Genomic DNA, 12,557 nt, shown 5'->3' with positions numbered 1-12,557 from the left:
TCATTCCAAACCCGAGGAAAGGGAACTGTATTTGGGCCATGTCATTCCAAAGCCGAGGAAAGGGAACTGTATTTGGGCCATGTCATTCCAAACCCGAGGAAAGGGAACTGTATTTGGGCCATGTCATTCCAAACCCGAGGAAAGGGAACTGTATTTGGGCCATGTCATTCCAATTTGGTAATTTGGGAGTGATGAAGAAATGAAAGATCTCCAAGGAGTTCCTGTCTTGACCGGGGTACTGACTAGTTCCATGTTTAACATGTCATCAGAGCACCAATGTCTTGGTGATGATAGAAATCTGTTTACTGTCTGTAGGGAGGAAATAACCGAAGCAGGGTTGTGTTCATTAGAGCACACTGTAGCAAAAACTTTTTCAAACAAAACAAAAATTGCCATTTCTTATTGGATAAATCCAAGTAGTTCCTCCCTGTTTTTCAAAATGTTCTTCCATTTTGTGCCTAATGAACACCACCCTGTTTTGTACTGACACGTCTGAGGTTTAGTGGTAGTACTGGACCCAGTCAGTAGAGAGCGCTGCAGCTGGTTCAACAGACTCTTGTGCAGGGGATTTGATTGAACATTTCATTGATTCTGATTTATAATACATAACACAGGGCTAACTCATAATGCTATTCCATCAACATTAGGGACAAGTCAGTTTCTGTGATCCGTCTGTGTAGCCAATTTATTTCTAGAAAAAAAAAAAACATTGACATTCATAGCATAATACTTTCTCTTCAGATTAAAAGAAAAAAAAATACATTTGAATGAAATAGTTACAACGAAATGAATTAAAGTGGCAAAAAATATGTCTGGTAAACTCAAGTCTAATGGAATTTCAAGCATAGCTCCATTGCCTTGGCAGATTCTGATCATTGTGCTGTAACCCATCATGTTACACTCTCACACTGTCTATGTACATCCCAAATGGCACCCTATGATGACCTGGGCTCTGGTAGAAAGTAGTGCACTAAATAGGGAACGGTGCACCATTTGGGACAGATACAACACTCAGTGATCAGAGACATCTGGCTGACTATTGTTGCGTACCAACCAAACCCCTCACTCATTCTGTCTTGTTATAAACGTACAACCACTAATTAGTGATCAGGAAAGAGGGATGAAGGGAAGTGGAGGAGGATTGGCTTTCTTCTCTTTTATCGCTCTATTCTCTTCATCTGTATCCATATGTGGTTTTCTTCTCTCATCTCTTTTCTCCCCACTCCCCCTGTTTCTCTTGATCCCTAATCATCAGTCTGTTTGTCCGTCTGTCCATGTTGCGTCACCAGGGTCTGGTGTTTCTATACTCCTGCCTGACCCACTGGGTTGTGTTACAGCAGCTCTCTCCCAGCGTCCACGACCACCCTCCTGTCCCCATGTCCCTCACCGGCTCCGATGGTCCCTTCTCAACCACCTCCAGGGGTCCTACTCCGCAGGACCTTCCTCCTCTACCTCTGTCCCTCTCAGCCTCCGATGGTCCCTTCTCAACCACCTCCAGGGGTCCTACTCCGCAGGACCTTCCTCCTCTACCTCTGTCCCTCTCAGCCTCCGATGGTCCCTTCTCAACCACCTCCAGGGGCCCTCCTCCTACTCCTCCACCCCTCCCTGGCCAGGGCTCTCCCCCTACCCCCATCCGGAGCCCCTTCTCCAGCAGCCTGGTCTCCGTCTCGGCCTGTCTGTCTGGTTCTCTGGTGGTCATCATGGTGGTCTGGGCTCGGAGCGGCTCTTTCCTGGATAGGGGCAGAGGTGGGAGAGACACGGTGAGGTCCAAAATTATTGGGACACCGACTTTGTACATTAATACACAACTGAATTTGTCCCAATACCTTCGGTCCCCTAAAATTGGGGGGGGGACTTTGTTCAAAAAGTGCTGTAATTTCTAAACATTTCACCCGATATGGATGAAAATACTATAAAATTGAAGCTGGAGTACAGAGCCAAAACAACAAATGTGTCATTGTCCCAATACTTTTGGAGCTCACAGTATACAGGCAGGGACCTGGACAGGTTGAGATGGAGGGATGAAGAGAGAAGAAGAAGAGGCATGATGGAGGCGATGAGTGATAGAGAAACGGAGAGAGTAAAGAAAGAAGATAAATCATTTGTGTGCCGGAGAGGGAGAACAAAGAAAAGGTCATTGTCAAACACAGGTCTTCTGTAATTCAGGTTTATACCTCATGCTTTCATTTGTATCCGGCCACTATTCAATGCCTTTCCAATCCACTACATACATTTATGATGTACAGCCTGTGAGATGTACAACCTTCTCAGAGTGTTTCTATGTGAGGGTGAGTTAGGACTCCTTGGATGTCAAACCTGTCTCTGTGTCCCAGTGGCTCTCTCTGTCCTCCTATGTCAGTCTCTCTGTCTCTCATCACTGGTCTCAAACCTGAGGAGAAACACAGCACTAACAGGTCAGAATGGACCACACAGTACATCCATGGGCATGCTGGGTAATGTAGTTTGTCCCAAATGGCACCCTGTTCCCTATGTAGTGCACTACTTTTAACCAGGGTCCCTAGTCAAAAGTAGTGCGCTATATCGGGAATAGGGTGCCTTTTGGGCGTGTTATTACGGTGTATTACACATGTCCCGTAGCCAATCAAATCTGGTTACCTGGCAGTTTGAAGGTGTTCGGCTTTGGCTCCAACAACAGCCCAAAGCCCCGGGTGTTGACGTGGCGGCTGTAGAGGTTGTCCCTGGCAACCAGGCCCTGTTGGCTACCACGGCGATGGAGCAGGGAAGGTAGAGAGGATAGGAAGAGCAAGGGAATGTAAAAAAAAGACAAGGGGACGGGAGAAAACAGGGCACAGAGAATGATGAGGTAGGGAGTGAGACAGAAACAGGGTAGTATAGGGCCAAGGAAAAAGACAAAGAGAAGAATTGTGTTTGAAAGGAAAAAGCAACAGAATTCAACATAAGAAAAACACAAAATGAAAACATAATTAGCAAAACAAAGGTATAAGTGAATGCTTGACAAATCATACAAACAATAACAAAAGGTCAATAACCATGTGATGCCAAAATAGATGCTTATAGTCCTGTGGCTCAGTTGGTAGAGCATGGTGTTTGCAACGCCAGCATGGTGTGTGCAACGCCAGGGTTGTGGGTTCGATTCCCACGGGGGGGCCAGTACAAAAAAAATAAAAAATAAAAAAAATAAATGCATGAAATGAAATGTATGCATTCACTACTGTAAGTCGCTCTGGATAAGAGCGTCTGCTAAATGACGTAAATGTATAGTGTATATAGGGTAACTAGTAGTGTCCTGGAGGAGGAGTATAGTGTATATAGGGGAACTAGTAGTGTCCTGGAGGAGTATAGTGTATATAGGGGAACTAGTAGTGTCCTGGAGGAGTATAGTGTATATAGGGGAACTAGTAGTGTCCTGGAGGAGGAGTATAGTGTATATAGGGGAACTAGTAGTGTCCTGGAGGAGGAGTATAGTGTATATAGGGGAACTAGTAGTGTCCTGGAGGAGTATAGTGTATATAGGGGAACTAGTAGTGTCCTGGAGGAGGAGTATAGTGTATATAGGGGAACTAGTAGTGTCCTGGAGGAGGAGTATAGTGTATATAGGGGAACTAGTAGTGTCCTGGAGGAGGAGTATAGTGTATATAGGGGAACTAGTAGTGTCCTGGAGGAGGAGTATAGTGTATATAGGGTAACTAGTAGTGTCCTGGAGGAGGAGTATAGTGTATATAGGGGAACTAGTAGTGTCCTGGAGGAGGAGTATAGTGTATATAGGGGAACTAGTAGTGTCCTGGAGGAGGTATAGTGTATATAGGGGAACTAGTAGTGTCCTGGAGGAGGAGTATAGTGTATATAGGGGAACTAGTAGTGTCCTGGAGGAGGAGTATAGTGTATATAGGGGAACTAGTAGTGTCCTGGAGGAGGAGTATAGTGTATATAGGGGAACTAGTAGTGTCCTGGAGGAGGAGTATAGTGTATATAGGGGAACTAGTAGTGTCCTGGAGGAGTATAGTGTATATAGGGGAACTAGTAGTGTCCTGGAGGAGGAGTATAGTGTATATAGGGGAACTAGTAGTGTCCTGGAGGAGGAGTATAGTGTATATAGGGGAACTAGTAGTGTCCTGGAGGAGGAGTATAGTGTATATAGGGGAACTAGTAGTGTCCTGGAGGAGGAGTATAGTGTATATAGGGGAACTAGTAGTGTCTGATAGAAAAACATGTTCTGGACAATATCAAATTCTAGGTCATGTTTCTTATTGGCCACATGTTGTCATGACAATGCGAAAAGTCAAGTTTTATATAAAAAAATTACTATTGTGAGAAAACTTGTAATGAATAAATAAACACGTTAACTGCTGTATAATGAATATGAATATATATAATGAATATGACTACAAAAGTGTTCATGTTATTTTAGTGGCCTCGTACACTGTTAATGAGAGTATTGTAGGTTAAAGGTCAAACTATTAGTGAAATACAAGCTCTAAAATGGCGGATCAGGTGAACAGAAAGCAATCTCACTTTTCTAATTTTGTTGGGAGATAGTTTTAATAGCTTCTTCTAGAAAACGGCAGGCAAAAGTTACAGGCAGCATCATAACTCTCTCAACGGGACGACCAGCACAACTAGGAAAGGTTGAACAAGTTCTAACAGACATAGGGAGTCATATCCCTTCTGTTTCGTAGTAAATTAATCATTGAAATAATACTAAACTCCCTGGCCATTACAGACAGATCGGTAGGTTGCATCCTGATCGTCCACCCTTCTGACTAAGTGTGTACTTGCACACTTCCCGTCATGGATTTAACAATGGTGTAAACATCGAGGGGGGGGAGTTTCCACCATTGTTAAATCCATGACGGGAAGTGTGCAAGTACACACTTCAAGAGAAGGGTGGAGAATTGGGATGCAAGCCATGGGCTAGCTAACAGACTAAAAACCACAGTCCTTCCTTTAAAAAGGAGCAAACTGTGGTGGGAAGAGTCAAAAGGTGGTCAATGGAAGCTGAGCTGTGATCGGTTAAGGGAACTGTCCTCATGTTAAGGATGGAGAGGAGGAGGCAGAGCCAGAGAGAGGGGGATGTGAGGAAGGAGAAGGATTAGATGATTGAATTTGTGAGAGTGTACAAATGAAATAAAAGGGAGTGGTGTACACAAACAAGAGAAAGAAAGACAGACAGAGAGAAACAGTGTTTAGAAAGACAGGCCACAGAGAGAGCAGAGCTGGTCACGCAGGACAATTAGATAGGAGAGAGAAAGCAGGAAGCTTGGAATCAGAGAGAAGGTACTTTACCCAGGGTGCCTGTCCCAAATGACACACTATTCCCTATATAGCAGAAAGGGAATAGTCTTCCATTTGGGATGTAACCCACAGTGCCCTGAGGCTGGCTCTTTAACATGGAACAATACTCTTTAATGAGAGGAATGCTGTGTCCTGCTGCCAAGCCTTCCAACCCTGGCAGAGACACAGACAGGCCCTCAGCATAGAACACACACTGCCATTCAAATATACTGCTGTAACACCTCTCCCACAATCCTGGGTTAAGTTACATAGAGTTTTCAGTGAAGTAGTAAAAGTAGGGTTGCAAATGATCACGCAAGGTTCCCAGAATTCCCACGTGGGATGATTCCCTCTGATTATTCCCTCCTGATTCCGGTGAATCAGGAATCACTCCACCTGAGATTCCTGGAAAAGCAGGACATTTCGGGACCTATTCTCAGAATACCATACCTGGTGCGCTTTGCCCTGCAGTTGAGGCTGTTGATGAGTGGGGGGTGAGGGTTCGGGCCCCTGTTGCCCCCAGGGGCAAGTGCCGGGGCCAGGGCCGGATCGGGACGCTGGCGGCCCCTGCTTGGGGAGCACGGGGAGGATACCGACAATGGGGGAGAGAGGGGAGGAGCCGCGTGGCGACACAAAGGCCAGGGAAGAGCCTTCTGCTCCTCTCGCACAGCTGTAGACAATACCATGAGAGAGAGAGGTGAGACAATACCATGAGAGGGAGAGGGGGAGACAATACCACGAGAGAGAGGTGAGACAATACCAAGAGGGAGAGGTGAGACAATACCAAGAGGGAGAGGTGAGACAATACCACGAGAGAGAGGTGAGACAATACCACGAGAGAGAAGGGGAGACAATACCATGAGAGAGAGGGGGAGACAATACCACGAGAGGGGGAGACAATACCACGAGAGAGAGGGGGAGTCAATACCACGAGAGAGAGGTGAGACAACACCATGAGAGAGGGGGGAGACAATACCATGAGAGAGAGGGGGAGACAATACCACGAGAGGGGGAGACAATACCACGAGAGGGGGGGAGACAATACCACGAGAGAGAGGGGGAGTCAATACCACGAGAGAGAGGTGAGACAACACCATGAGAGAGAGGGGGAGACAATACCACGAGAGGGGGGGAGACAATACCACGAGAGAGAGGGGGAGTCAATACCACGAGAGAGAGGTGAGACAACACCATGAGAGAGGGGGGGGAGACAATACCATGAGAGAGAGGGGGAGACAATACCACGAGAAGGGGAGACAATACCACGAGAGGGGGGAGACAATACCATGAGAGAGAGAGGGGGAGACAATACCACGAGAGAGGGAGACAATACCATGAGAGAGAGAGGGGGAGACAATACCACGAGAGAGAGAGGGGAGACAATACCATGAGAGAGAGAGGGGGAGACAATACCATGAGGGAGAGGGGGAGACAATACCACGAGAGAGAGGGGGAGACAATACCATGAGAGAGAGAGGGGGAGACAATACCACGAGAGGGGGGAGACAATACCACGAGAGAGAGGGGGAGTCAATACCACGAGAGAGAGGTGAGACAACACCATGAGAGAGGGGGGGAGACAATACCATGAGAGAGAGGGGGAGACAATACCACGAGAGGGGGAGACAATACCACGAGAGAGAGGGGAGACAATACCACGAGAGAGAGGGGGAGTCAATACCACGAGAGAGAGGTGAGACAACACCATGAGAGAGAGGGGGGAGACAATACCACGAGAGAGGGGAGACAATACCACGAGAGAGAGGGGGAGTCAATACCACGAGAGAGAGGTGAGACAACACCATGAGAGAGAGGGGGAGACAATACCATGAGAGAGAGGGGGAGACAATACCACGAGAGAGGGGAGACAATACCACGAGAGGGGGGGGAGACAATACCATGAGAGAGAGAGGGGGAGACAATACCACGAGAGAGAGAGGGGGAGACAATACCACGAGAGAGAGGGGGAGACAATACCATGAGAGAGAGAGGGGGAGACAATACCATGAGAGAGAGGGGGAGACAATACCATGAGAGAGAGGGGGAGACAATACCATGAGAGAGAGAGGGGGAGACAATACCATGAGGGAGAGGGGGAGACAATACCACGAGAGAGAGGGGGGAGACAATACCACGAGAGAGAGGGGGAGACAATACCAGGAGAGAGAGAGGGGGAGACAATACCACGAGAGAGAGAGGGGGAGACAATACCACGAGAGAGAGGGGGAGACAATACCATGAGAGAGAGAGGGGGAGACAATACCATGAGGGAGAGGGGGAGACAATACCATGAGAGAGAGGGGGAGACAATACCATGAGAGAGAGAGGGGGAGACAATACCACGAGAGAGGGGGAGACAATACCACGAGAGAGAGGGGGGTCAATACCACGAGAGAGAGGTGAGACAATACCACGAGAGAGAGGGGGAGACAATACCATGAGAGAGAGGGGGAGACAATACCATGAGGGAGAGGGGGAGACAATACCATGAGAGAGAGAGGGGGAGACAATACCACGAGAGAGAGGGGGAGACAATACCATGAGAGAGAGAGGGGGAGACAATACCATGAGGGAGAGGGGGGAGACAATACCATGAGAGAGAGGGGGAGAAGACACCATGAGAGAGAGAGGGGGAGACAATACCATGAGAGAGAGGTGAGACAATACCACGAGAGAGAGGGGAGACAATACCACGAGAGAGGTGAGACAATACCATGAGAGAGAGGGGGAGACAATACCATGAGAGAGAGGGGGAGAAAATACCATGAGAGAGAGAGGGGGAGACAATACCACGAGAGAGAGGGGGAGACAATACCATGAGAGAGAGGGGGAGAAGATACCATGAGAGAGAGAGGGGGAGACAATACCATGAGAGAGAGAGGGGGAGACAATACCACGAGAGAGAGAGGGGGAGACAATACCATGAGAGAGAGGGGGAGAAGATACCATGAGAGAGAGAGGGGGAGACAATACCACGAGAGAGAGGTGAGACAATACCATGAGAGAGCGGGGGGAGTCAATACCACGAGAGAGAGGGGGAGACAATACCATGAGAGAGAGAGGGGGAGACAATACCATGAGAGAGAGGGGGGGAGACAATACCACGAGAGAGAGGGGGGAGACAATACCACGAGAGAGAGGGGGAGACAATACCACGAGGGAGAGGGGGGAGACAATACCATGAGAGAGAGGGGGAGTCAATACCACGAGAGAGAGAGGGGGAGACAATACCACGAGAGAGAGGGGGAGACAATACCACGAGGGAGAGGGGGGAGTCAATACCAAGAGAGAGAGAGGGGGAGACAATACCATGAGAGAGAGGGGGAGACAATACCATGAGAGAGAGGGGGAGACAATACCATGAGAGAGAGGGGGAGACAATACCACGAGAGAGAGAGGGGGAGACAATACCACGAGAGAGAGGGGGGAGACAATACCACGAGGGAGAGGGGGGGAGACAATACCATGAGAGAGAGAGAGGGAGACAATACCACGAGGGAGAGGGGGGAGACAATACCATGAGAGAGAGGGGGGAGACAATACCACGAGAGAGAGGGGGAGACAATACCATGAGAGAGAGGGGGAGACAATACCATGAGGGAGAGGGGGAGACAATACCATGAGAGAGAGAGAGGGAGACAATACCATGAGAGAGAGGGGGAGACAATACCACGAGAGAGAGGGGGAGACAATACCATGAGAGAGAGGGGGAGACAATACCATGAGGGAGAGGGGGAGACAATACCATGAGGGAGAGGGGGAGACAATACCATGAGAGAGAGGGGGAGACAATACCATGAGAGAGAGGGGGGAGACAATACCATGAGAGAGAGGGGAGACAATACCATGAGAGAGAGAGGGGGAGACAATACCATGAGAGAGAGAGGGGGAGACAATACCACGAGAGAGAGGGGGGGAGACAATACCATGAGAGAGAGAGAGAGGGAGACAATACCACGAGGGAGAGGGGGGGAGACAATACCATGAGAGAGAGGGGGAGACAATACCACGAGAGAGAGAGGGGAGACAATACCACGAGAGGGAGAGGGGGAGACAATACCATGAGAGGGAGAGAGGGGGAGACAATACCATGAGGGAGAGGGGGAGACAATACCATGAGAGGGGGAGACACAGTGATGACAGTCAAACAGAGCACCACTGCTACTACATTATTCAGGATCTACCACAAACTGATCTCAGTACAGTACAGTGCATCATCACTAGGCTGACTAGTGTCTCTGACAGACATTCATAAACAGGGCTATCTAAAGCAAGATTTGATTAAGGCTTTGTGAATCTCACTGCTCCATTCATAAACAATGGTTATATAAACTCTATCCAACTATGTTGACATTTCACTGAGGCCAGAAGACAAACCAATCAACTGCACAGAAACACTACGAAACGTGACTGGACAGAGAGGTCCTACAGTAGATTCTACCATGACTGTCAGCGGTACATCCTAATGTCTACAAAGCTGTTATCAATGCTTACCCTGGTGAATGGCTCAGTGGCTTTCAAACTAAACTGACCTAACCAGGCAGAATAGATGCCACACAGATGCCAACCTCCCTACAGCACTGTGTTTACAATGGGTGCAATGAAGTGGGAAATATCGCTACAACTAATGATGTTTACTCCAGAGAAAATACTATGTGTCTTCATCGGGCTGTCATACGATGTCATGACTGTGTATTTTAGTACAACATAAATTATGTAACGCTGCTACACTATATATACAAAAGTATGTGGACAACCCTTCAAATTAGTGGCTATTTCAGCCACACCCTTTGCTGACAGGTGTATAAAAATCGAGCACACAGCAATGCAATCTCTATACGGAAACATTGGCAGTAGAATGGCCTTACTGAAGAGCTCAGTGACCGTCAACGTGGCGTAGTGCATAAAAATCATCTGTCCTCAGTTGTAACACTCACTACCGAATTCCAAACTGCCTCTGGAAGCAACGTCAGAACAAGAACTGTTCGTCGGGAGCTTCATGAAATGGGTTTCCATGGCCGAGCAGCCGCACACAAGCATAAGATCACCATGCGCAATGCCAAGGCGTCAGCTGGAGTGGTGTAAAGTTCGCAGCCATTGGACTCCGGAGCAGTGGAAACGCGTTCTCTGGAGTGATGAATCACGCTTCACCATCTGGCAGTGGAAAGCCTTCCCAGAAGAGTGGAGGCTATTATAGCAGTAAATGGTGGACCAACTCCATATTAATGCTCATGATTTTAGAATGAATGTTTGACGAGCAGGTGTCCACATACTTTTGGTCATGTAGTGTATGTTCCAGCTACAGTTTACTATGTAGTGTACATGGGCTGGTTTCCTGTTTTTTCCTGGTTTCCTGGACACAGGTTAAGCCTAGTCCCGGAATAATAAGAATCTCCATTAAATGCATTTTAATCCAGGACTAGCCTTAATCTGGGTCTTGGAAACTGGCCCATTAGGGTTTAGCCTGTATGTGTTCTGTCCATAGGTGGCTCACCTTCTCTCTCCGTTAGCGAGTAGGGCTTGATCTCTCCGTCCGCCTTTTTGGGGGGAACCTTTCTCAACTGGGCCGCTGTTGAAGAATACAGTCAGCAATGGGGGAAACATTATGGCAACCTTATGGCAACCTTATAGCAACCTTATGGCAGGCCTGGGTGCAAAGTGAGTAGACCTAAACATGCCGTCTTACCATCATACAAACAAGCATTCTACTGGACGTACACTATACCTAAACTCAGCAAAAAAGAAACGTCCTCTCACTGTCAACTGTGTTTATTTTCAGCAAACTTAACATGTGTAAATATTTGTATGAATATAACAAGATTCAACAATCAAATCAAAAGTAACAGTCAGTGTCTGATGTGGCCACCAGCTGCATTAAGTACTGCAGTGCATCTCCTCCTCATGGACTGCACCAGATTTGCCAGTTCTTCCTGTGAGATGTTACCCCACTCTTCCAACAAGGCACCTGCAAGTTCCCAGACATTTCTGGGGGGTATGGCCCTAGCCCTCACCCTCCAATCCAACAATTCCCAGACGTGCTCAATGGGATTGAGATCCGGGCTCTTCACTGGCCATGGCAGAACACTGACATTCCTGTCTTACAGGAAATCACGCACAGAACAAGCAGTATGGCTGGTGGCATTGTCATGCTGGAGGATCATGTCAGGATGAGCCTGCAGGAAGGCTACCACATGAGGGAGGAGGATGTCTTCTGTGTAACGCACAGCGTTGAGATTGCCTGCAATGACAACAAGCTCAGTCCAATGATGCTGTGACACACCACCCCAGACCATGACAGAACCTCCACCTCCAAATCGATCCCACTCTAGAGTACAGGCCTCGGTGTAACACTCATTCCTTCGACAATAAACGCAAATCCGACCATCACCCCAGGTGAGACAAAACCGAGACTCGTCAGTGAAGAGCACTTTTTGCCAGTCCTGTCTGGTCCGGCGATGGTGGGTTTGTGCCCATAGGTGACGTTGTTGATGTCTGTTGAGGACCTGCCTTACAACAGGCCTACAAGCCCTCAGAGTCCAGCTTCTCTCAGCCTATTGCAGAAAGTCTTAGCACTGATGGAGGGATTGTGAGTTCCTGGTGTAACTCAGGCAGTTGTTGTTGCCATCCTGTACCTGTCCCGCAGGTGTGATGTTCGGATGTACCGATCCTGTGCAGGTGTTGTTACACGTGGTCTGCCACTGCGAGGACGATCAGCTGTCCGTCCTGTCTCCCTGTAGCGCTGTCTTAGGCGTCTCACAGTACGGACATTGCAATTCATTGCCCTGGCCACATCTGCAGTCCTCATGCCTCCTTGCAGCATGCCTAAGGCACGTTCACGCAGATGAGCAGGGACCCTAGGCATCTTTCTTTTGGTGTTTTTCAGAGTCAGTAGAAAGGCCTCTTTAGTGTCCTAAGGTTTCATAACTGTGACCTTAATTGCCTACCGTCTGTAAGCTGTTAGTGTCTTAATGACCGTTCCACAGGTGCATGTTCATTAATTGTTTATGGTTCATTGAACAAGCATGGGAAACAGTGTTTAAACCCTTTACAATGAAGATCTGTGAAGTTACTTGGATTTTCCCGAATTATCTTTGAAAGACAGGATCATGAAAAAGGGACGTTTCTTTTTTTGCTGAGTTTACTATAATCCTGAGCAAATGTCTTTGTCCAAGAGCATTATGGTAGACATTGAATTGTAGTGGGTAGAGCCATACACACACACACACACACACACACACACACACACACACACACACACACACACACACACACACACACACACACACACACACACACACACACAC

General features: G+C 47.9%; 1 protein-coding gene across 10 annotated transcripts in view; it reads right to left on the bottom strand.

Moving 5' to 3' along the window:
- Positions 1-658: 658 nt before the first annotated feature.
- The window catches only part of LOC106594333 (alpha-tubulin N-acetyltransferase 1), a 68,623-nt gene continuing 56,724 nt past the window's right edge, over positions 659-12,557 (bottom strand). For 3 of the 10 annotated variants that reach the window (XM_045695045.1, XM_045695042.1, XM_045695043.1), the window contains 5 exons: positions 10,748-10,822; positions 5,704-5,923; positions 2,617-2,720; positions 2,317-2,389; positions 659-1,730 (listed from right to left, as the gene is read on the bottom strand). In XM_045695045.1, the coding sequence (XP_045551001.1) occupies positions 1,283-1,730; positions 2,317-2,389; positions 2,617-2,720; positions 5,704-5,923; positions 10,748-10,822 (920 nt within the window). In that variant the 3' untranslated portion in view covers positions 659-1,282. Of the gene's footprint in view, positions 1,731-2,316; positions 2,390-2,616; positions 2,721-4,499; positions 5,002-5,703; positions 5,924-10,747; positions 10,823-12,557 lie in introns of those variants that run through there. The other 7 variants (XM_045695048.1, XM_045695046.1, XM_045695047.1 and 4 more) reach the window with 3 other exon arrangements.

This window comes from Salmo salar, chromosome ssa14 (genome assembly GCF_905237065.1).
Source record: "Salmo salar chromosome ssa14, Ssal_v3.1, whole genome shotgun sequence".
Lineage (NCBI taxonomy): Eukaryota > Metazoa > Chordata > Actinopteri > Salmoniformes > Salmonidae > Salmo > Salmo salar.
The sequence above is the reverse complement of the archived record's forward strand: the minus strand, read 5'-3'. Positions and strand labels throughout refer to the sequence as shown.